This window comes from Pseudochaenichthys georgianus, chromosome 13 (genome assembly GCF_902827115.2).
Source record: "Pseudochaenichthys georgianus chromosome 13, fPseGeo1.2, whole genome shotgun sequence".
NCBI lineage: Eukaryota > Metazoa > Chordata > Actinopteri > Perciformes > Channichthyidae > Pseudochaenichthys > Pseudochaenichthys georgianus.
Window position 1 is genome coordinate 5832293 of NC_047515.1, and position 26081 is coordinate 5858373.

At 41.0% G+C, this 26081-nt stretch overlaps 1 protein-coding gene across 4 annotated transcripts in view; it reads left to right on the forward strand.

Moving 5' to 3' along the window:
• Window positions 1–341: 341 nt before the first annotated feature.
• The window catches only part of LOC117457617 (RNA-binding protein Musashi homolog 2-like), a 245990-nt gene continuing 220250 nt past the window's right edge, over window positions 342–26081 (forward strand). For all 4 annotated transcript variants that reach the window (XM_034097776.2, XM_034097777.2, XM_034097778.2 and 1 more), the window contains exons 1-5: window positions 342–543; window positions 1335–1375; window positions 1559–1640; window positions 2089–2173; window positions 11672–11713. In XM_034097776.2, the coding sequence (XP_033953667.1) occupies window positions 482–543; window positions 1335–1375; window positions 1559–1640; window positions 2089–2173; window positions 11672–11713 (312 nt within the window). In that variant the 5' untranslated portion in view covers window positions 342–481. The remainder of the gene's footprint in view (window positions 544–1334; window positions 1376–1558; window positions 1641–2088; window positions 2174–11671; window positions 11714–26081) is intronic.

Genomic DNA, 26081 nt, shown 5'->3' on the forward strand with positions numbered 1-26081 from the left:
TGAAAAATCATCCCATTTTTTAAGTTTAGTATATCCATGTTTGACCATGATAAAGAAAAACGCCTTGTATTTCAATTTTGGTTTTTCAATTTTAAAATGAAAATTTAATATCCAGTCGTTTTTTGTTTGTGAAAAGAAAATCCAATGACCGAAACATACACTGACCTTGGACGAATAAAGGATTTCTGATTCTGATATGACAGTTGTAAAACGTACCTTCGTCTGACCCAAGTACCCCTTCCCTTAATGCTACATGACAGCTGACAGGATTCACGGAACAAGCAGTTAATATGGGCGGGTTGTGGAAAAGTGACGTCAGTGTGGTTGGTCGGTGACGGCGGAGGAGGGACCACAGACCTGACTGATCCCACGTGTGACGGAGCGCTGCATTCCCGGCTCACTGACACCGTAGCTCCGCTCTATCCGCCGACCCTAACGCCTGTGTGTATCCGTCACTCACTGCCTGTAGCTGGGTCAAAACATGGAAGGGGACGGCAGCCAAGCCACGTCTGGAAGCCCGACTGAACCGCAGCACGACCCGGGGTAGGTTAAAGCCTGTCATTACAAACAGGGGAATTGTCACTCTTAAAAAAAAAAACTGCAGCTTGATTTTGCTCCACTATCTTCCGGGTCCCGTCAACAACAGCTTTGTTTGGTTATATTTTGAGACGGGCCTGCCCCCTTTTGCAGTGTAAACGCTTGGCTGACCCCGATATGTGGCGTTAGTTAGTGCGTGTGTGGAGGGAACATAATGCCAAACTTCGCTTAGAAATGTGTGGGTCATTCGCTGCCCTACTTAATGGCAATATTACACCGAATTAAAAAGAGTTCATTTCAAACAAATGTTAAGCTAAGTCCGGTATTCCCTCGCCTTGGGCTCATTTTATTTTAATAAATTGCATTTAGTTCACAGTGCTCCTTGCCCAGGCTGTGTTTTTGGTGGAGGTGAATATTCTCTAACACCGAGTTAAAAGTTGAACTAAGATTTCGTTTTTAGTTATTTTTAGTGTAGTACATATATGCCGAATTATAGACTGTGTTCTTACAGTAAGACGACCACTCAATATTCGTTTGTACCCTGTATGTACCGCTGCCTATACGGTGGTAGGTTTAAACTGACAGATGTTTTGAATGGAAGTTGGATGACCCTGGTCCTCCGCGGAGAAAGGGCTGCCCGGCTTTGAAGACGGCTGTCGGGCTGCCTCATTTTTGCATTCCCTCTATTTTTGTCCCCAGCTTTTGAACGTCTCTCTAACCGGTCAATAACTTCGCTCAAAATCACAATGGCCGATTAGGAATATATGTATTGACTTCTGTCGCCTTTCCCTTGGCAGGAAAATGTTTATCGGTGGCCTCAGCTGGCAAACTTCACCAGGTAAGAACTGTGTTTGTGTGCGCGCGCTAACGGCGCAAGGTTATTTTGATTTCAAGTCCTCCATTCGACCCCTGCTAAACACAGGACACCTTCACTGCTGTCAACACGAATGCATTTTTTTTAATCCAACGTGGAAGTAAATAAAACACCTTGAGATTAACCTCCCTCTTTTTTTCCCCACAGATAGCCTTAGAGAATATTTTTGTAAATTTGGGGAAATCCGAGAATGTATGGTGATGAGAGACCCAACGACAAAACGTTCCAGGTAAAAACAATAATTTGTATTTATGTTACCTCTTATAGTCCTATGAATACTATTCAGTCATTTCAGTTTTGAATGAAAGTGTTGTGCGGTTTGACATAGAGAACATTTTCTCATACTAACAATTCCCTTATTTATGTGTGAATGTAATGCATAAGGTAATTGGGTTTGAAATCAAAGTGAAAAACAATTCAAAATCAATTGGCTCTCCTAAACTGTGGGCAGAGACCACAATCATTTATACATTGCTCTTTAAATTAAATGAATTTAAGAAAATGTCACGTAATATGTCGACACAAGTGAGGAAAATAGAACAGGGAAATGAAATATGTAAATACTGGATACATGGGGCAGGTATACCTCAGACTGGGGATTAGAGAATTTGTCAAATGTGAAGCATAACTTATATAATGTTAGAAATGTCATGTGCTGTTGTATCGTTTCTCAACAGGGGCTTTGGCTTCATCACTTTTGCAGATGCTGCCAGCGTAGATAAAGTCTTGGCACTGACGCACCACGAGTTAGATTCTAAAATGGTAAGTTAACCTTTTTTAGATCACTTGGGGCCTTTCTCATTTCACTAATTTCCCCTCCTCGACTCCTATCCTCGTGTCTTAGTCCCGCCCACAGGAGATGCGAGCGTAGGAGCCGAGGAGGGGAACCGAGGAGAGAGGAGGGGAAGCAGCAGGCAGTTAGAGAAATGAGAACTCCTCTCCTCTGAGCGGTCATTTTAAAGAGACGTCCATTAATGATGACAGGAGGCACAGCATCCCTCTGTCTGACAGAACTGTGTTCATGATGACTTGTATATTTACTTTTAATTCATTCACAGTGCCGTATAATGAGACAATAACAGGCAACAGATGCGGACATATATATATATATGTGTGTGTGTGTGTGTGTGTGTGTGTATATATATATATATATATATTATATATATATATATATATATATATATAAATATAAATATTAATAACGCGTTAACGCAAAAAAAAATTAAAGCCACTAATTATTTTAACGCGATTAACGCATGTGTATTTTTTGTCCTTGGCCGCCCCGTAGTTTCAGAGTTTAAAATACCATCATTTAAAATACCATCTACAAGCTGATGCTGATAGCCCCGCTCCTGCCGTCCGCTTGCGGCAGACCACACTTCCACGCTCACCGTCAGGCACCGATTGGCCATCGGGAGGACCGGGAGGGTGTGTGTATGTGTGGCGCGAGAGAGAGAGAACGGGCACACCTTACGTGTATTGTTGTTGTTAGCATCTGGTGCTAGCTAGCTGCGCTAACGGATATAAGGAGCTGTTTCAATGAAAACAGAGGAGCGACATTTCGCCGAGCATTTGACTTTATGCAGGAAGCCAGACAGTGGGACATTGTATGAAAAGTCAGCACACTCAGCACGTATAGTCCGCGCAACATGATTGCAGCGTCCAGGCAGCTCCCGTTCGAGCATATGCCTTGAGTTGCACATACACTGAACAAAAATATAAACGCAACACTTTTGTTTTTGCTCCCATTCTTCATGAGATGAACTCAAAGATCTAAAACATTTTCTATATACACAAAATAACCATTTCTCTCAAATATTGTTCACAAATCTGAAAAAAAAACTATCTGTGATAGTGAGCACTTCTCCTTTGCCGAGATAATCCATCCCACCTCACAGGTGTGGCATATCAAGATGCTGATTAGACAGCATGATTATTGCACAGGTGTGCCTTAGGCTGGCCACCATAAAAGGCCATTCTGAAACGTGCATTTTTGCTTTATTGGGGGGGTCCGAAAACCAGTCAGTATCTGGTGTGAGGGTTAGGGTTAGGGTTAGGGTAATGTTGTGAATTGAGTGGCCCATGGTGGTGGTGGGGTTATGGTATGGGCAGGCGTATGTTATGGACGACGAACACAGGCCACTCGATTCACAACATTACCCTAACCCTACCCCTAACCCTAATCCTACCCCTCACACCAGATACTGACTGGTTTTCGGACCCCCCCAGACCCCCCCAATAAAGCAAAAATGCACGTTTCAGAGTGGCCTTTTATTGTGGCCAGCCTAAGGCACACCTGTGCAATAATCATGCTGTCTAATCAGCATCTTGATATGCCACACCTGTGAGGTGGGATGGATTATCTCGGCAAAGGAGAAGGACACACACACACACACACACACACACACACACACACACACACACACACACACACACACACACACACACACACACACACACACACACACACACACACACACACACAACACACACACACACACACACACACCACACACACACACACACACACACACACACACACACACACACACACTCTCTCTTTATCCTGCTCTTTCATTTGCTGAAGGGTTTCCAGTCTTTCATGGCCAGTAGAAAGCAAAGTCTCACTAGGTTTTGATTCAGTTAATTGGTAGCTGTGGCTCAGGGGTTACATGGTCTTCCTCCAATTGGAATGTCGGTGGTTTGATCCCCATGCAGTCAACATGTCATATTGTGCTTCGGCAAGATTCTTAAGCTACTGTGTGTGAATGCGGTTTCCCTGAGCAGGTGGTACCCTTAATGTGTCTGTATGTATGTGTTTTTGAAAGCTGACTAAAATGGCTTTGAGTAAGAAAAATAAGAACATTTAAAAATCTCTTAATAAATGTTTCCCATTTTCCTTTGGTTTAGATCACAATATATGAAACCAGTGTTGGGGTGCTTGAATTCAGTCTTTGTCTGGAGACATTTATATTTGCCCAGGGTTGGTCTGGTCTTCCCTGTTTGAAGAACATTGTATGTATTCTTTTTTTTTGGACTAAAGAATATCTATCGTCATTTGCACATGGTGAAATGCGAATAGTCTTTGGTTATTAGACCCCATCGTGATTTTGTACATGTTAAGAGAGAGGTGCAGCTGTAAGTAGAAAATATAAACCCACACTCCCATAGGGTCTAGACCAGGGGTGGGCAAACTTTTAGGCTTGTTTAAAATTTGACAGGCGGGCTGGGCCAGTAGCAGATGGATGGAGTGTTTGTGTGAACAAATAAAAATTACAAGTAAAAGCCATTACCTGAAAAAGTTAAGAACTTTACATTTCATTTCAGTGGGAACAGTGTTGTTGGTCACCCTTTTTTGCCAGTGCATCAAAGTTTGGTGTCAGTTTGGTTGTGGCAATTCTCAGGACAGATCTGAGGTGTTCATCAGTCTTGTGACAGTGGACATGAAACCAGCTGAAGTGACTTTTCGAATTTTTCAAAATCAGAAAAGCGCCGGCAGAATTCTCCGTGCAGGTCGTCCAGCGATTTGCTGTCTTCACACGTCGAGGGGCTTCTTTCAGTGTCGCTATTGTGGTGAAATGAGCGAATTATTTGTTTAACATTTGTCTTGAGAATAAAGTCAACTTTGCTTTGAAGGCTCTCACATTTGTGTACATTTCGTGCACAAATTGATTTCGATGTAGCTTTGTGTTCAGCTCATTCATGTGTGTCAGTATGTCCACAGCAAAAGCAAAATCACAAAGCCAATCTGCGTCGCTCAGCTCTGGAAAATTGTCAGCTTTCCCGATTAACTCCATAAATGAGCTAACCTCCCCTTTGAGCTTCCACACTCGTGGATATACTTTCCCAAACTTAACCTAGCGGAGATGAGAGTGATAAAGCAAGTCCTGGTGATCAGCATCCGTTTCTTCAAGGAACTTAATAAATTGACGATGCTGAAGTCCCCTCGCTCGTATACAGTTAACAAGTTTTACGACTGGCTTCACAACATGATCAAGTTGCAATACAGATTTACACAGGGCTTCCTGATGGATTATGCAGTGCAGGAAAATGACATCCAGCTCAGGGTTTTCCTCTTTCACCTTATCCTGGATTCTTCTCAGCAGCCCAACTTTTTTTCCTGTTAAGTCTGGCGACCCATCTGTGGTGAAATTGGCAAGTTTACTCCAAGGTAGCTTCAGACTCTCGATGACACCAGACACACTGCCATACAAGTCCTCTCCTCGGTTTGTCCCCTTTAGAGATTCCATGGTCAAAAACTCCTCCGTTATCTCAAAATTGTCATTAATCCCTCTGTTAAAAGTTAAGAGCTGAGCGGTGTCTTTTACGTCGGTACTTTCGTCCAGTGCTAACGAATGTAACTTAAATGACTCGGCTGTTTTGTTTAACTCGCTGGCCAAATCTTCGTTAATTAGTTCTACACGACGAGTCACTGTCCTGCGTGATAAAGTAATTTTTTCAAATTTGTTTTTGCTCTCTGGACACAAGAGACCTGCTGTCTCTACCATGCATTCTTTCAAAAACACCCCTTCGGAGAAAGGTTTACTGGCCTTTACTAATTTGAATGCTAGCAAATAACTTGCCTTGGTGCTTGACTCTTGAATAGAAGTTTGTTGGAGAAATATATTTAGCGGAGTCTTTAAATCGGCTGCCAACCTCTGAGCAGTAGCCACCCGTTCTTGCGTTGACTGTTTGCTAGCATAGTTAGCATGCTTGGTGGAAAAGTGGCGGCTGATATTGTATTCCTTGAATACTGCAACGGTTTCTTGGCAAATAAGACATACAGCCTTTGATCGCACCAAATATTTCGCTGTCCACTCCTCTTTAAACACTCTGCACTCATTGTCAACTGTTCTTTTCTTTGGTCCACTCGTTGTTAAATGCAGGTTCAAATGTGAATTAGGTTCAAAGGTAAATCATTGCATCATCGTTTGTGTCATGACGTAACCGTTTACGTGCCTTCGAAGTTCTTAAGACCCACACTGCGTTTTACGTCGCTGATTTCCTCCACAACACCGCTCACAACATCAATAGAGGACTGCGTCGGGTAGTTTTTAATCATACGAAGCCAGATTAAATTAAAGAACTACGCACGGCTCGTCCACCGGAGATTATTCTCCCGTTAACTCACGGCAGCGGCCGCTGAAAAGTATTCACAGTCCGACTGTCACACGTTGACTTCGAGACAAGGGAACAGGCAGTGGGAAAATGCTAACTTATTTTGTGGTTTTACAACTCTATATCTGGATGGATCATGTGTTGTGGAACACAGAAAAAAAGGTGATTTGTGTGTGAGTAGGGCCTGTTGAACAAAGTAGGTCAGTCTGGGTGACTGTTGAGAAAGCTTTGACAGCTGATTTACTGAGGCTTTAACACAGGTATCGAAATAAGCCCTTTGGTATGAGCTGCAGCCGTATTGGACTGTAATGGGTTGTGTCATGTTGAAAGTGGAGAAATGAAGGATGAGAGCTGGACCCTGCTGGGCTGCAAAGGTCTAACGCTTGACATCTCACATCTATTTAGTGCATATTCTCGAGTTGATTAAGTGGTCAGCTTGAATTGAAACCATTGTTAACATCATATTACTTTTCTTCTGGAGTCCTTTTTTCAAATTCCCTATAAAGGCCCCGCTCAGTACATGATACATTTCCTTAAAATGTGCTTATTAAAAGATTCAGACACATGACATGTTAGCACTCTCTAGTGGGTGAACTCTGTAATGAAGACATCTTTTTGATAATTCTGTAATGACATTTCTTATTATTTCTTATCTGACGTTTGTAAACACTGATGCACAGTATAACCGAAATTGGACTGAAGTTTGAATTGAATGTACTTTATTACTTCACTCTAGGTGCGAAATCTTGAATGGCTGGAGTAGAACTCGGGTCCATTACGCTATGTGCAAATAATCTCACAGTATATGTACATATATGTGAATATACATTTTAATATTAATATAAACAAAACAATCTTTAGAATCTTTAGATAAAACAATTTATTTATTTTTTAAATAATGTGTTGAATTGAGGTCTTTATTACTGACATGACTAAAATATAAATGCAAACTAAACAAAACTATTGCAATTACAAAATCATAATTGACTTATTCCATAGTTTATTTTTCTTTCTTTTTTCTTTCTTTATTAAGATTGATTGTGGCTGGAGAGCCCTCCTTGTATGAACGGTTATATATCTCACGAGCCTGATAACCCCACTGGCGTGTACTAAAAACATGCCAACCAGGTAGTTTCATTACCAGTATCATATCACAGGGCGGCTGCGGCTCAGAGGATTCAGAGGATCTTGACAATAACAACACCTACATCAAATAGCTGATTATTGATATCTGCTCAGCATTTACAATAGAATAGAAAGCCTTTATTTTCAATGTACACACATATACAATGAGGTTTCATAGTGCATTTAACACATTCGCCCCATGAAACTGATTTTAAAGGGGACCTATTATGCAAAATGCACTTTCTGATGTGTTTTATACATACATATGTGTCCCCAGTGTGTCAGGGAACTCACAAAGTGTCAGAAAACCAGTCTCTCTTTTCCTCCGTACCCACATCTTTAAAAAAAAAAGAAGGAATAAAAAGGGGGTGCTAATAAGCAGATCCAGAATTTTCGCTCCTACAGTATAACGTCATTGGCGACATCCGGCACACGTGACACGTCCCAACCTATCGTCTCCGTATACGGTCGCAGCTGTGTGTCAGTGTATTCAGCAGGATGTCTGCAGGAGGCACTTAGAGTAAAGTTGTTGTGTGTATAATATATATATATATATATATATTAATATTAATATATATATATATATATATATATATATATATTAATATTAGGGCTGTCAAACAATTACAATTTTTAATCAGATTAATCACAGTTTAAAAATTAATTAATCAGATTAATCACCATTCGAACTATGTCCAAAATATGCCATTTCTTTATGTATATTGTTGTGGGAATGGAAAGATAAATGAAAGAAGGCGGATATATCCATTTAACATACAGTATGTATGTTTATTATAACATTGTTCTGTGTGTCAAAATGAATGACAGCCCACACACCTATCAATCATCAAACCGTGGGGTCTTATTTCATTACGTGTTGATTTCTATCAACAGGTAATGTTGTATCGATGTATATAGAGATGTACTACAGCAAAAGTATTCTCCGTCGGGACTTCCTGCAACAACACCACCACGCCGTTATCTTGATTCTGATTGGCCAGAAGACATTATCAAAGATGTTCTATTGAGAAAACGATCACTACGTGACAAAAGTTTTCAAAACCGTTTCTAGTCTTCGGTATTTCCAGACAAGTGGCTGCTGAAATCAATCTTACTAACTGCTGTCTGTGCAATTTACTCCGCGAGTTGGCAGACTTTATTTTGCTAACTTTAACATCATTTTTCAAGGTGGGGCTAAGCCATTTCTTGGTATGGCTGTAGCCTACCCCAGCTACCCTGGTGCTGCCACTGGTGGCACATATGGGGCGGGCCATTCTGCGCATGCGTTAAATGCGTTACATATTTTAACGCAATTAATTAAAAAAAAAATTAATTACCGCCGTTAACGCGATAATTTTGACAGCATTAATATATATATATATATAATACATATAATACATATAATGGCACTGTTCTAGCGGTATACACCTGGAGAGGAGAATATGTATAACCTAATGTCCATGTGGTAAACCCTGCGAGAGAGAAAGGTTTGAGCTCCATACTGTTTCAGAAATAAAGCTTGAAGTGGTTGGGAACATATGGCATTTAATCACCGCATCTATTGTAATTATATTTTGAATATGTTTTTTATATAATTTCTTTGTGTGTAGCTGGAACATTTCAAATTGCAATCCTACATTTTAAAAGGACAATAATACTTAGGTCCTATTGATCATGATGTTGTCTCTCAAGGTGTAGTCAGTGCCACGTTATTGTCTACTTCTTCTGTCCAAACATACTCACACTGAGTTATTGGAGTAATTTACAATAACGTGGTAGTTTTTATTTCATGTTGTGAGTGTGAATTGATGTTATTGATGGTGGTTTGCTGTTTATTGATGGTTTGATGGATTGGTGCGGGCAGAACGACAGCCGTGGTGGGGGAGCGTGGTGGTGTTTGAGTGCATGTGCAGGCTCAGTGACTGAACAGAACTCTTGTTTTTTGCCTTGTGTGAATGCTTGATCTAGTAAACAATAGTAAAGCCATACAACTTGATTCCCCTTACATTTTCTCTTTAGTTTGTTTAAATTAAAAGAAAACATTAGTATCACATTTTCTGCTCTATGCAATACTTAACCGAGCCACAGCTCTGTCCTGAGAGCACATCAGATTTATTGGAGCCAAATTAGGTCCGAGACACAGCTCTGAACATTACACACTGCTGTGGTCACAGAACTGTTGGTACATGACGTGTCATTGCTTTTATAAGACAGACTGGCTCTGCCCCCCTGCCTTCTTTCTATTTTATTTGGCCACTGTTTCTTTTGTTAGTTTTTTCACCATTTGCACCAAGCGGAAGATCTTGCTCTCACACTTGGTTTGAATTTGCTCTTCTGCTCTAAAAGGAGGACGTGTAAGGAGATAAAAGCACACCCCTCAGCAGTTTTAGTAAACTCTGAATTGAACACAACACTGTCGTCCAATGAGCAGGGAGTATTTTCCATGGCCACGTCTGTTCTTCTTCACTTGTGTGTTTGATGAGAACAGTGAAGTGTCTTAGCTGGCATGTGCTCAATCTCTTAATGGGTGGAGTGAGCAGACTGCTGCCAAGAAGATGCTTTAAAGTGTCAGTCACATGCTATGGTTGCAGGTACACGCTCTCTTCCTCTTCAGTCTCAGTCCACCCAGCTCAACCAACCTTCATTTGCTCTTCCGTCAAAGACTGAGAGAAAGAAGCCCGAGCAGTCGTGTGATCTAACACAGCTCGCTCTTTGTTCATGACAATTTGAATGGCTTGTGTTCAGACCAATCGTTTCCATCAGTGACGTGTGGCGAGGTCAATGGATGGGGAGGCACTTGCTTCTATCAAAGCCATATCAATACATATATGAACCCCATAGAGGTAGCTTAAATTCACCGTCCTATTGCTTAATTATTTTTTTGCTAGAGCTAGCTAACGTAAAAACGAAAGAGAGTTTCAGTAAAGTGGGCTCAGACACCCCCCTCAGTGAGGCAGGTGTGGTCGCTTCTTCCACTGGTGCTTTTTCATTGCATATTTAAGACCAGCGAGCCGACACATTAAAAAAAGTCTGTGTTTAACTGGCCAACTTCAAATAATAATTACCAAGTTTATTAAAATGAATATCTATCTACCAACAGCAGAAGAACTAGAGTATTCATTTAGAAAAGGAGGCCCTCTTATCTGTTAACTTTTTTGTCGTCTCTGGCTGTAATTTGAAGATTTACCACTTTTTTGTTTGGTATTGTGATACCTACATAACATGCCTTTGCTTACAATTGGAATCCTTCGTTCTTGTGCCAGCAGTTTTCTTTTTCCCTTGTTGAAAAGGACTTGTCTTTCAATAAGTTGGCGGGCAGCCTGAACGCCATGTTAATTAGCTCTTTGTCGGTGTAATTTGTAAATCACTTCAGCTTTATTGACCCACCTCCACTTAAGAAGAGATTAGATTTGATGTGGAATGGTCGTTTGATTGGGCGAAGCAACATTGCTAGTAGCTCTAAGTGTTATTAGCCATCTTTAATGGGAGCAGTGATTAACTAAACCAAAGTGGGGACGACACACACACACACACACACACACACACACACACACACACACACACACACACACACACACACACACACACACACACACACACACACACACACACACACACACACTTCCGCTGTATATACTTCCGCTGTATATACTTAGAAAAGCACGAGTAGGTGCACTGTCTTCGAAGTCAGAATCTTTCAGTAACATAAGTTGCTCTTCTTCTGTGGTGGTCTACCAGAGTAGTGTGTGGTTTCAAACTGAGAAACTGTGAGCTGGGGGCATTCCTTGCCTCACATTAGCTTCAATAAGCAAGACCAAACGGTACGCTAACACAATACTGAACAGTTCCTGTAAATCTCTTCTGTGTACGCAGGCAATTTGATATGATGCACATTTGAAGGGTTATACATGCTGGTTATACATACATTATCTTGTTCTCTGGACTATTGCTGTCCTTCGCTAATTTTCTCTGTGTCTTCATTTGCTGATTTATCGTTATTTGCTTTCCTTTCTTCAGATCGATCCTAAAGTTGCCTTTCCTAGACGTGCTCAGCCCAAGGTAAGAGCAATTTCAATATGTATGCTATAAAGAGGTGTGTTGTCACCTATTCTGAAAGTGTCTTTGCTGTCTCAATACGGTGATTTGGTGGTTTGGATGTATCAATTTCCAGACACGAAGAATGGTTAATGTATTACAGCATACACACAATAGAACACAAATAAAGGTACACAGAGAACATTTTGAGTTTTGGTAAAAAACCTTCCGTTTCCTTGAGCGGAAACACAGGGAACTGTAGACATGTCACAGTTTAATTTGATGTGTTTGTAATGCATGAGCACATCTCAAATCCACTTGTTTTGCCCCCCCAAGGACACAGTGCGATTGATTGCTGAATGTTTTATCACACAGAGAAGGCTGTTGTCACTTTGGTAGTTGAGGTTTTACAGTGAAGGTTGTGTTACTGTAGCAGTTTTGTTGCTACTCTGCCACTTGTTTAAGTGAAAGCTGGCAGTTTGAGCAGCATTGTTAGTGACAGTGTGGAAGCACGAAAACAACAAAGGTTTTGTATTCACCATATCGTGCATATTTGAACAAAGCTTTGATATTTCTCTCTTGCGCGAGTTGTTTCGGGTGGTGAGGAAGGGCAGCCTTTGCATTTATTACTCAAATAAACATGAAATTGACTCAAGGACATTCACAACAATACACTCCAGCTGCAGATAGCTCGGCTGTGCAGCCAGAAGCTGTGAAGTGGAGGGTGGCTGAAGGTTAAACAGGCCCTGCAGTTGTCTTCGGACAATCTCATTAGAGCAGAAAACCAGCAGGACTTTCCCTGCCTTCAGAGAGAGTGTGTCTTGTTGCAGCAGGACTGACAACGGTGGGAGGGTTATATCATTTCTACCTGTGGTTGAAATTGTTTTCAACCACAGGTGCAAATCAACATCTCTCGGACTAAAACATCTAAACCTTTTCTTGTTTCTAGATCTGATGTTATAGAGAGTTTTTGCAATGGTTCTGGGAAATATACAAAACCTAACAATGAAATGCACACATCTATCATTTTCTAGAGAAAGGTTTATCCGATCCTATAGGTAAAAAAACCACAATGTAACCTTAATGTCTGCTTGTAAATGTTTGCATGGAACTATTTGTTCACATTAAGGACACTTACAGCCTTGCATCTGGTCAGTTAGGGCAGCTGGTTGAGTCGGGGCCGATACAGACTCGCTGTTGGAGGGTCTTATAACTCCCTTGGTTGGTATGCAACCAACTAATGTGGGTATGCAACCAACTAATGTGGGGAGTGAGAACCCTAAGCCTAAAGGTCATTACACACCAAACTGACACCAAAGAACACGTCCCGACGGAACGTCGCCTCACTGCTCCTCACTTCTCCTCACGTCTCCTGCGTCTTGGCCATGTTTCGCACTGGAACACACCGCAAAGACTTCAGCCGACGGCCAAGCTGCACATACGAACTGCGCATGCGTGAGTGGCAATAACTCTCCTTACCAGCAGGCATCCGTAGTGTGTATTCGTCATTCAAAGGAGGCAACAACCGGATGGGTGCAACAGACTGCGTGATATAAACAAACGACAAATAGCGTGTGCGTTCCATTTTCACTCCACAGCGAGAAGCTCATGGGGCTTTCTCGAACCTGTGTCGAGAGCTGGAGTTAAATGAAATAAAAAAAAAAGTTTGTTTGGGTCCCTCACTTCCGTTTCGCTTCTCATGCACTGATGCGCTAAGCTGAACAGCCAATCAGAGTGATTTCTTTAGCCGTCAGCCTCCCGATTCAACATGTCGAATTGGCGGTGGAAGGTGTCGGCACGGCCGCAAAGACACAACGGTGCAGTACACACCAAGACACACCAATCTGAGTAGTGCGACACAACGCTCATAGACGGCCCGACAACTATCGTCGCCAAAACTCGGCTTGTGTGTAAGGACCTTTACACACATTAGTTGGTTTGCAACCTGTTAATGTGGCGGACCTCCATGCAAACGCTCTAAAAAGAGTGGAATTGGGACAGGGTGAAGGGATTTGTTTGGAATTGGGCCTCATAATAGCTAACACACCTTGGAGCTGTTTGTGTGTGTAGGCTTGGGTTGTTGGCAGTCTTTTGGAAGGTTTGCATACTTTTATGACCTGTTTTTAATGGAGATAAACCAGTGAACGTTGAAGACATCACATTTTTTGTTTTGTTTTTATTATAGCTGATGCTTTTATCCAAACTTTAGGATATGTAGTGGGATTAAACTCAAAGCAAATATGCTATGTGTTCATTTGGTCAAATCCTAGAAGGGACGTCAGGAGAACCAATACTGAATATCAACTCGATGGCAACATTTGGGAAGCGTGAAAGAGGTCATGTAGATGCCTTCATGCCGCACAACTAATCAAATCCTGTCGCTGAGGGGGACAACAGAAAATGTGTTTGGAATGAACAGATTTCTACTGCAGTTCTGACAACACTAGTGGCTGTTTTATTTCTTGCATCACGTGGATTCAGTGTGCAGAGAGAACTAGTGCCAGTGGTCATCCTTAGCTCTGTAAAGCTTTTCATAGACATGTCCTGCCTCACTGATCTCAGCACTGCTGCAGGGTCACACTGTGGTTTTCAGTGTTAGAGTAGCAGCACTAGAGCCAGTGGAAGGGGGAGCTGCAGCCAGCCAACCAGGACCCTCTCATTGAGTGACATTAATGAGGAGAGCCGTTGAACAAATGGACTCACACAAAGACAAAGCCCCCCTTCTTCTCTCATGTGGAAACCTCTGCTTCTGGTGTCTTTTTCTTTCTGCTTGGGAGAAGATGTAGCCTCTACCCCGGTGCTTGTTTCACCCACACACATCTTGTCTGCGGCTCCAGCCCAGCCAGCAGAAAGGCCAGTATAAAACCCTCTTTGATGAGAGGGATATAGGGGCCAGCAGGCTGCAGGTATGGTTCATTTGAAATGAAGCTGGTGGACTCTTATTAGCAGTGGATTTACCCATCAAAGACAGGTAGTGTGGAATGACAGCATAAAACTCATGTCTTTATACCCTTCCATTAGGTACCACGTTGTATTATGCACAGGGGTGCACATAACTGGTACGCATGCTACCGTCGCATTTGCGTACTGACATACTTGTGAAGCTTTTCCAGAAGGCGGTTAGATCACCGGACGACAGAGTCGGTCTCCGTGTGCACAGACAGGGCTGCTGTTAACGTCGGTCTGTCCAACGGAACAGACCGACCGACCCCCCATCACTGGAGAACGTCCGTCGACTTTCCTGAAGTACTCCACTAGCACACATCCCCCCCCCCGTCGAAGTTCGCGATACAGAGGGCTTCATCAAATAACTTTGAGTGGAGCCAGAAGTTGGAGTACCAAACACTGACTCCAGGTACTCATCTGAGTACCTCACTGAGGAAGTTATGTGCACCCCTGATTATGCAGTATGAATACATTATATTTAATTACATTAATTGCTCACCTTAAAAAGGAATACAAACACACATATTCTTTTCCCTCCTTTTATACATGGAAATGAACGATTCAAATTAAATCAAGCTTTAATCTTCTCAAGTATATACACAGAACCAAACACACAGCAAAATTCAGACTTTTAACCCAACCTAGTAATAAGAGCAGCCATTTTATATACCTTGCCCAGAGAGCAGTATGGGGGTCCGATGCTTTGCTCAAGGGCACCCCAGAGGTTCCCAGTAGGTGAACCGGCACCTGTCGAATGGACACCTCACGGTGTCCATTCAGGGACTTGAACGGGCGAACCTCTGGTTTTCCAAGCCCAGGCTCTAAGAGTGGTGCAAGAATGAGTCCTAAACCAGGAAATGAGGTAGCATTTTAGCACTTTCGGGTAAGTAAATTGTTTTAGGGATGAGTTTTGGTTTTATGTCTGAAATACATTATTAATAATTATTTGTTTAATAACAAGCTTACCAAATGTTCACTATTGGTTCTGCAACTTAAAATATGTCAGTGAAAAAACCCAACTTGTTAAGGTCTGAAACGTTTGCGTGTCCTAAAAACGGCAGTTGCTGACATTGTTTTAATATGTGGCAATTATCCTTATCAACCTAACGTGTATGGATCATACACTTTTGTGTGCCACAGAGTCCATTTTCTGCAATATTCCAACATCCAGTGGATCAACTGTAGCGTTTCCGTAGACATCTCCCAGACTTGCATTCTCTAGTAAGGCTTTGTAATCCAGTAATGTCTTAGTTTTGGAGACATGCCATAGCTCACAAGGGACGGTGTGACTTACTGAGCCAGTTTTATAATGGAGTCATTTATTCTCAGCCAAAGAAGAGCAGAGAACATTTGACAGAGAAAACTAGTGTTACCAGCTTTTGTTTTCTTCCAATTAATGAAATAATTGAGTTGACTGCGTGACTTGTGTCACATAGAATATAGGGTGGGGGGGGAGAGAATAAATGAAACATCTCTACAGAAGACAAATACACTACAAAAACAGAAACGTATTGACATAGGTAATATACATCAAAAAGGCTTCAAATGTATTCAGTATTGTATGAACATGTTTGAATTGGGGTGTGAACATCACATCCTCCAGGAAGAAATGTTTGAACATTTTAAAGTAAAATGCTTCAATCTGTTGCACTTTGAGCACAGACTAGAGACTCTGGGGGTACAACTCTAAAACACCCATATGAAAAAGATCGGTTTACATTTTAATAATCAAATAAGTATGTGAACATAACCAATAACCTACCATAGCCAATAACAATTAAATGTAACTTATTTTGTCGTTGTTGTTAATTCATATCTTATTTTACCTAGTTAACATTTATTTAGTAATGCACATTTTTATTTCTCCAGTTTTAAACAATATTTTTGGTTTACTGTCCTATAGTATACATTGAAATTATTTCAAACCTGTTTATCCCAATAATTATAAAGGAGTACCTTGGAAATATTTGTTTACATAAATTGTGAGCAAAATATTTGAGATCCACTGAGATAACTTAGACTAAAGTCTAAACACTGAGTCCTTTACCTCACTGAGCTGTAGTGATCAGCCTTTGTTGTAGAAACATCTTCTTCTTTTACATTACATTACATTTCGCTGACGCTTTTATCCAAAGCGACTTACAATAAGTACATTCGACCAGGAAGACACAACCTTGAAGAAAACAGAATCATATAAGTACATCAGGTTTCATAGAGCCAAGCATTTCAAGTGCTACTCAACTGGCTATAGATAAGCCAGTCCTTTATTAGTATATAAGTGCTCTGTTAGCAGTTCTTTGTTAGTAATTCTATCGCTCGAAGTGGAGTCGAAAGAGATGAGTTTTCAGTCTGCACCGGAAGGTGTGTAAGCTTTCTGCTGTCCTGATGTCAATGGGGAGCTCATTCCACCATTTTGGAGCCAGGATAGCAAACCCACGTGTTTTTGCTGATGGGAACTTGAGTCCCCCTCGCAGCGAGGGTGCAGCGAGTCGTTTGGCTGATGCAGAGCGTAGTGCACGCGCTGGGGTGTACAGTTTAACCATGTCCTGCATGTAGGAAGGGCCAGATCCATTCGCAGCATGGTACGCAAGTACCAGTGTCTTGAAGTGGATTCTAGCAGTTACCGGAAGCCAGTGAAGGGAGCGGAGGAGCGGAGTGGTGTGGGAAAATGTTGGAAGGTTGAAGACCAGACGAGCCGCTGCATTCTAGATGAGCTGCAGAGGTCAGATGGCACATGCAGGTAGACCAGCCAGGAGGGAGTTGCAGTAGTCTAGGCGTGAGATGACGAGAGCCTGGACCAGAACCTGCATTGTTTTCTGGGTCAGCTGGGGACGTATCCTGATGTTGTAAAGCGTGTATCTGCAGCAACGGGTTGTAGCAGCTATGTTTGCAGTAAAGGACAGTTTGTTATCTAGGATCAAACCCAGATTCCTTGCAGTCTGAGTCGGGGAAACAACAGAGGTGCCGATGTTGATAGTCAGGTCAAGAGTGGGACAATCTTTTCCCGGAAGGAAAAGCAGTTCAGTCTTGTCAAGTTTGAGCTTGAGGTGATGAGAAGACATCCACTGAGAGATGTCAGCTAGACAATCAGAGATGCGTGCGACGACCTGGGTCTCTGAGCGGGGAAATGACAGAATTTAATTGGGTGTCGTCAGCGTAGCAGTGGTATGAAAAACCATGCGGGCTAATGACTGATCCGAGCGAGTTTGTGTTCAGGGAGAAGAGGAGGGGACCAATAACAGAGCCCTGAGGGACCCCTGTAGTTAATTGACAAGGGTTGGACTCGGAACCTCTCCAAGTTACCCTGTAGGTACGGTCTTTGAGGTATGAGGTGAGGAGGGAAAGTGCAGAGCCTGAAACTCCAAGTTCTTGGAGAGTGCGAAGGAGGAGCTGATGATTCACCGTGTCGAATGCAGCAGACAGGTCCAAAAGGATGATGACAGAGGAGAGGGATGCTGCTTTAGCAGTGTGCAGTTCCTCAGAGACAGCAAGGAGGGCAGTTTCTGTGGAGTGACCTGCCTTGAAACCAGACTGGTGCGGATCCAGAAAGTTGTTCTGATGGAGAGTTGTTTAAAGACAGCGCGTTCAAGTGTTTCAGACAGGAACGGGAGTAGAGAGACAGGCCTGTAGTTTATAACATCAGACGGGTTGAGAGTGGGTTTCTTTAGGAGAGGGTTTACTCTTGCCTCCTTGAGGGTGTTTGGAAAGTGACCAGAAGTTAGAGAAGTGTTGATGAAATGGGTGAGAAACGGTAGAATATCAGGAGCGATAGTCTGAAGGAGGTTTGAGGGGATAGGGTCCAGAGCACAGGTGATAGGGCGGGCAGAGGTAATGAGGGTAAGAACCTCACTTGGAGAGAGAGGGGAAAAGGAGGTCAGTGTGTGGGTGAAAGGATGGTCTGGTGACCCAGTGGTGTGTAAAGGTGAGTCAGAAAAAGAAGAGCGAATATCATCAACCTTTTGAAGCAGAGAAAGAGGAGAGGAGAGCCTGATAGGTTAGGAGGTCGTCATGGTGTTTGGATTTCCACCGTTTCCGCTCTGCTGCCCTAAGGATGGTTCTATTAGAACTAGAGATGTCCCGGGGATCGGGATTTTTTTTTTTTTTATAAAATATATTTTTTTTATTTAATGTTACAAAACAAAAATGACCATGTTCACGTCTTAAAGTCACCCTGAGGACTTAGTTTTGGTTTAAAATTACACAACATCATGTATAGGGTTGGGTACTGAGAACCGGTTCCGGTTCGGAACCGGTTCCAACATTTCGATTCCAACGGCATCATTTAGAAATGTGAATTTCGGTTACGCTTTTCGATGCCTGAGGAAATGTTTCTCGCCGCTCTCCGTAGCCTACTGCATGACTGCAGCGGGGCGGGAAATGTAGCGTTGTATCTACATTTCCTACAGTGTAACCTGAGACCAGGGCCGGCCCGTCGCACTGGCATTATAAATGTTCGCCTACACTCAAAAAAATAATTTCTTGGACTTACTTAATAAAGTTATGTCAACAAATTCCACGAAACTGAGTTGAGTAGGTTATAATTAAATAACACTAGTAAGAAGAATATAACTAACTTATGTTCAGCCAACACGACCGTGTTAATTAACTTCAACAATACCCGGTCACCCTGGATTTAATTAATAGCTCTGTGTCCAGCTAACTTAACTGAGCAATATTACATCAACAGTGCAGTTTCTTTAGACATACTTGATTTTTTTATTAATGCCAACATAAAGAGATTATATAATGCCAACTTAACTCACCTATATTCATTTTACTTAAAAGTAAGATCTGCTATACTCAACTGTATTTAGTAAGATCAACTTAACTTTAATGTGTAGTTCCAACTTAAATCATTTTGGAAAATACTGCATTCCGTGTTACTTAACTGTTATTCATTGCTATAATGGAAGTCATTTTAAGTTCACTTACTAAACCAGACTATGTCAACAAATTCCACGAAGTGTAGTTAAGTAAATTAAAATTAACTGACTTTTGTTCAGTGAAAAAAATACATTTATTTCACATCAAACGTGATATAACCATAGGCAACCAGGTTTAAAATCATGGAAACTCTTAAAGACTTCTTTGTATCATGTCTTATCAACAAACACAAAAGGTTGAAGTTGCACAACATTTAGCTAGCAACAAAAATGTTCAAAAGAGCACCATCTTTTAACCACATATAGCCCAAACTGCAACTAAACATCGCATGTAAATCGTCACAAAAATAGAAAAGTAAACTACAAAATGTGTAAAACGTTTATAAATGTCTCTTGTCATCAACTGTTGCTATGGAGATAATGAAAACCGGAAACCATAGTTTTCTAGATTATTGTTTTGGTTTTATAGCATATTTTCTGTTTGGTGTCGTCTAATTCTTCACATTAAATCCCAAAAAATTCGGCAAGCCAGCTCTGATACACTCAATTCCCTCCACGTTTATCATTAAGCGGGAGACGAAGCACCTGGCCCCCAACATTAGCAACAAGCTGGAGAGGAAAACTAAACATCCAGCAGCCGAGGAGCGAGATAACCTTCAACAGTATTGAGACCAAAACAGAGCTAAAAGATCAGTAAATATTAGAAACACACTTGTCAGAACAGACATTTCCATGCTAATGTTGCTCTTAGCTGGATACGGTGGTATATTATTGACTTGGTAAATATACAGAATTAGTTTGCCATCACCTTAATAGAAAAAGTTGCACAACATTTAGCAAGCAACAACAATTTTCAAAAGAGCACCATGTTTTAACCACATAGCCCAAACTGCAACTTGTACGTACAAACTGTCCGACATGAATCATTTGTAACATTCCTATTCAGTAACATTCAGTTCCATAGATAAAATTCCCTCCGAAATATTTGGATAAAACCCCTGCTCCAAGATTTCCAATGTGACGTTTCAAAGCGTTCCATTTGTAGTGTTCAAATAGTTCATTCAAACAGTTTGTTTTTCAGCACTTGAGCCTTTGTTGACAGGTGGCGAACATCCATTTCCATCAGGATTTTTTGAAGAACCTCAAACGTGCATCTCAAGTTTTTTGTGAGTCCAAATAAAATTGCCAGTGCGTTCGCAATGTTTTGAAGATCGTTCAGCACTTCCACACCTTCAATTACAATCCCCACATCTGCGAGGGAATCTGTTGGCTCTGCACCTTCCTTCTTTATGGCGAAGATTCCCAAGACCATCTCATCTACACACTGGTCAGTCTCAACATCCTAAAAGGCAGAAAAAATAGACCATCAGCCAGACTTGCACACACAAGGGAAAAAAGCAACACTTTTTCAAAGTAACATATACAGCTCCCAGATAAGTATTCCTGCAGGCTACATTGGGTGTAGCTTTTCTAGTTGTTGACGGTATCTGCTAGGGGCTTGTGGGTATTTAGTTAACCATGGATATGAAAATGGTTTTGCAAAACTTCAAAATTTGAGAAACTCAACAGTTTCAAGCAACGGTCGACAAACTGCTGTTGATAGTTTGTTTGAAAAAGGGAATTTTACTATGCATGCATATGGATTATTTTCCGATTGCTCTTTCAAACCTGTGGTGCCATTAGTTTGTTTAAAACCAGCTCAAAAAAGTACGAAATAAATCACTTTTTTTGTTTCCGGATGGTGGAAAGCAGAGGCACAAATACTTACGAGGTACTCTCTAATCAGGCTTTCGGGGTCTTCATTAAGGTACACAATTAGTGCTTTTATAACGCAGGCTCTCCTTGTCTCGATGGCGTCATTCTGTAACAAAGGAAATGTGTAAGTGGGGGAATAGTATTTTTACATTGTGCAGCATTTAACACTAGATGCATCAATGCACAAGCTAACTATATTTTTTACATGCAACTTCATACCATTTTTTACATTTACAGGCAGTGTCTAAGTGCATTTTATTATGAAGGGCCGAATGTGCATTCAACTGGAGTACAAGTTCTCATACCACAAGAAGCACCTGGAATGCAAGTGTTTGGTTATTACTAGGTAGTGAGTTGTACTTTAAAAGTATTTATGTTATAATCCAAGACACTGTATTTATTTAACTGGGAACTAAGCATTATGATAATCTTAGAAATATGTTTCAGTATAATCATGTTTTCACTACCATCTACAGCACAGTAAATCAAATTATTGCAATTCAAAAAAGCCAAACTTCTGCTTTAAAGACTAACTGATGTGAATTTGCATTCATGAAACACTATGTATTACTACATTCCACAGAAAAGGTACACAAATATGCATATCTATTTAGATGAAAATACAATTAATTTATTCATTTTCATTTTGAAAATGACGTGATCAAGTATATTTTAAACTTTGTGTGAACATGACTTAAAATGTCTTCCATCAGCCACATGTCTCCAATATTTTACTGCATGCTTAAGTAATACAACTGCACAATAAATACAATAAAATGAATTTAAACAAAACAAATATTCTAATAACCAGGCATTTGTGAGATAACACACCTTGTCGTATTCTGCCATGATATTCCTTATTTTCTGCCCAGCGGCACCCCCTTTTTTCTGGAAAATCCTTAACAGCTTGGAGGAGTGGTGATCTAGCTGCTGCATGAACTTCGATCTCAGTGGGACAGTGGTGATGCGAGCAAACTCGGCTTCCACCTACAAACATTTAAGACAAACACAGATCAAATCATAAAATCAACACATTTTCTCGTTGGCTGCAGCACCACAGTAATAGTTAATGGAATAATTCAGCCATGACATTTTTTTTTAACTTCCTGATGATTTTTTGTCAAAGCATTGTAAGAATGATAAAATAATGAAAATATAGAATAATAATTTTTCTCAAAGCTATCATTTAACATGAAAGTTAGGTTAATTTCTTAGTATGATTCTGTAGTCAGGTTCCAATGACAAACATAAGTGCATGTGGCCAGACTTTGGACGCATTTGCCCTAATGTTTTCTGGCAAACTGCATCACATGTACAAGGAACGTTCAAATTGATTTATGATAAACAATATTCACTATTGGTAAAATGTTTTTTTAAATTGAACCCCCTTGTCAAATATAATAATTAAGTTATCAACAAAATATATGACTGACCTCACGCTCAGAAAAGAGAGCCGGCCACCTTCTTTTGAATTCGGCAATGAATGGCTTGTCTTCAATCACCTCATGACGCCTATAGGCAAATGTCCTCTCCATTTTATCCTTCACCACCTGTTGGTTATTGTTCTTATGTGCCTCGGACAGTAGTGCCAGCCTCTCTTCCTCTAGGCTCTGTTTGGTTTGTCCTGTTGGATAGTCTGGATAGTAGTTAACCTCCGCTCTTTTAGGTTTCTTCACTTGATTGCGAGATGTGCGTTGATCATCCTGTTGACGCTTTAAAGAATTGACAGTCAGCTCTGAACATCCAATGTTGCGCAGCTTAGTGCGGTAGTTTCCCATCTTGAATTTCAAACTGATCTTCCAACCATAAAAGCCAGTAACAGAGCCTTGCTCCCTTAAACATGGGTGCTTTTTCACAAGTGCTTCAGCTACCGAATCAAATTCAGCACTTGAGGGATATGCTTTATATTTCACAATCTGTGATGCCAAAGTTTCAAGAATATCTGACTTCATTCTTGGATTAGGACTGAAGAGGGTACCATTACTTTGAAAGTCACTATTGGCACGCTGGAGTTGGATCTCAACATCATAGACAAACTCCGGCACAGGAAAGGCGTTTGGCCATGGCGCACTTCTGAGGGATGATGTTGACGAAGAATCAGAAGATGAGGGAAGATCAGTGTCCACAGATGAGATTCAATTGATCTCATCCTGGCAGGATGTCCGTGCAGAGAAGCCAGGACTGCTTGTAGATAAAGCACTTGGGGGGTAAATTACTTTGATTTTCCCCTTATTTTGAATGTCTGAGGTGGAGGTAAGGTTTATAAACTCATCAAAATCAAGGTCCTTGTATTGCAGTCTAAAGTCTCCAAACACCTCACATTGTCTCTTAATCTCACTTTGAAGTTCTTCAACAGAGCTTGGTATTCCCAAAGGCAGGGTTACTTTTGCAGAGTCATTTTCTCCTAGAATGATGCAAAGCACTGCAGAAGTGGCCATACTTGTCAAGAGGTTACTCTAAAGAAAAGACAGAAGAAGATATATATTTTTTAAACAGCAGGTAATACAATTCGAGGCAGATCCAGTCATCATCAGTAGAGGTATCATAGGCATTGAAAGCACTGGGTTAGTGTGATGGAAGTATTCTTTAAACTTTAGTAACATATTTAATTATGTGTTGTGTAAATATTTATATTTGAATGATTCTTGCACGTGTGTAGTAATAAAGCCAAAGTAAACATTAAGGCAGCATTATCATTTTTGGTAGTTCAATTAAACTGCAGACTGATTTGAATTGTCGGCAGTTTCAAATGTATATTGCAAATGTTACAAAATGCAACTTGACTTGATTAACTAGCATGCATAGATTTAGTTAGGGTACGCCAGCATCCGTGTAGAGTTGTGTTTTATTATTTCTGTAAACCTAACATCACTTGTTTCTGACTCCAAACCCCAGATGTTTTTAATTGATATTCTGTGTCTTATTTTACCCACAATCCCATGAAGACATTCAGTCAAAGTCAAATAAAAATTAAAGGATAATTACCTGACATGTGTATGTATCTTTTAAGGGTGACCATTCGGAGGGTTCCACACTTGTAGTCACTCAGGGGATAGTTGTCAGTCAGTTCACTTAACTCTGCCAACACAATCTCTCTGGCTGAAGATGACTGGAGCTCAAATGCTCCGTAGTGCTCCCTGTACCATGAAGACAATTTTCTGCATATAAAGATCAATGTGTTTTTCAATATACACATTTGAAGTATTTCTGCAAATTCAGGCAGTCCACCTACTGATCCAGCACAAGAAGCATTCCAATTCTATATTCAATGCCATTGCTAGAGACAATGTGTGCTAGCGTGACTGTTGTGAGGTTAGTGTATTTCTGACTTAGTTGAAGTGCTATGTCTTCTTTCAGGATATCTAATGGAATTGTTGAGACGTTTGACACGTCAAAGGCTGACCTCTCATTACTCCTTGTGTGCATGTGATAGCCAATCATCAGCTGGTGCTTATTTGCCAGAGACAGTGTAATGTTCTTGAAACACTTTGTGTGTCTTACAACCTGTTTGAAATAACTGTGCTTGGCCTCAAAACGCATAGTCCAAAACATCACAATGGGGCCGAACAGCTTAATCATTTCCGGGTAATGTTCCAAAAAGTGATGTTTTGGCAAGAGTCGCTGATCTGGAAATACTTCTTGGTATCTCTGTCTGTGCTCTGAGATTTTAAACTCTAAATATGCCACAGACTCCTCACAGTGGATAGGTGCAACAACAAGCTCTACAATATGTTTCAAGTCTAGAATCACTTTCCAAGCTGGTTCGTCTTCAGGGATCAACTGCCCAATCATAAACGGCAATAACCTCAATAAACACCAATTTTCGTGCGCGTTGCCACCAATTCTTTTGTTTCGGACAAAATTAACTGGGACCAAATGAGGTCGGTTTTTTTTGTCCCCCCACTTGTATGGAAAGTTTTTGATGCTCTTGTTGAGGTTTTCAAGCGTAAAAAACTTTTTGGAAATAAGCACACCAAGGCACAGTGCAAGCTCTACTGGGACTATGCCCTCAAAAAGATCATGGACAACATCAGGAGGATACCCTGATGTGACACTGAAATGGGCAAGTCTTTCTGTGAAAATACACGCTTTTTTTACACCAAAAGCTACCTCCTTTTGCCTGTGCAGTATTAATATGGACTTGATGAAGCTCCTTGTTTCTTGGGGTAAATGCACCCGATTTCACTTCTTTAACCTGAGTTTCAGCTCGCTGAGCTGTACAAAACCTACAGGCATATGGGCCTGAGAAACTTTCCACAAATCCAGCTATTCCATGTGCTGCAAGGTTGTCTGACACTACACACTGAAGTGTCCCTTTCACAAATGTACCCAGTTGTGAGACAAAAACACCCTGCCGCTCCAATGTAACAAAGTCTTGGAGTAATGGTTCAAATACTTTGCAATAGCCAAAGGTCTTCACGTCATCACTTCTACATAAAAGAGCCAGGTATATTGAGGTCAAAGAGGAATGGCTGCCAGGAGGCAAATTTCCCAAAATCCAATAGACAGCACAGAGTTTGTGTGTTTTACGTGAAGTACCGAGTGGGTTGCACACTTCAAAGTCATCTACGTATAGACAGATCGAGATTCTCAGTTCCCCCCCTGACAGAAAATCATTGTTCTTGAAGTACTGGCCATCTTCAAAAGATTTATAGTGAAGGTGGTCACTCACTACCTGTTGCTCTCTTCTCTTTTCAACAACCTTGCTAAGCACATCATTTTGATTAAGTAGCTGATGTAAAACCTTTAGCAAAGGGACATACTGAAAACTTCTTTTAGTCTTTGCATCAAGTATGTACTGAACTGGA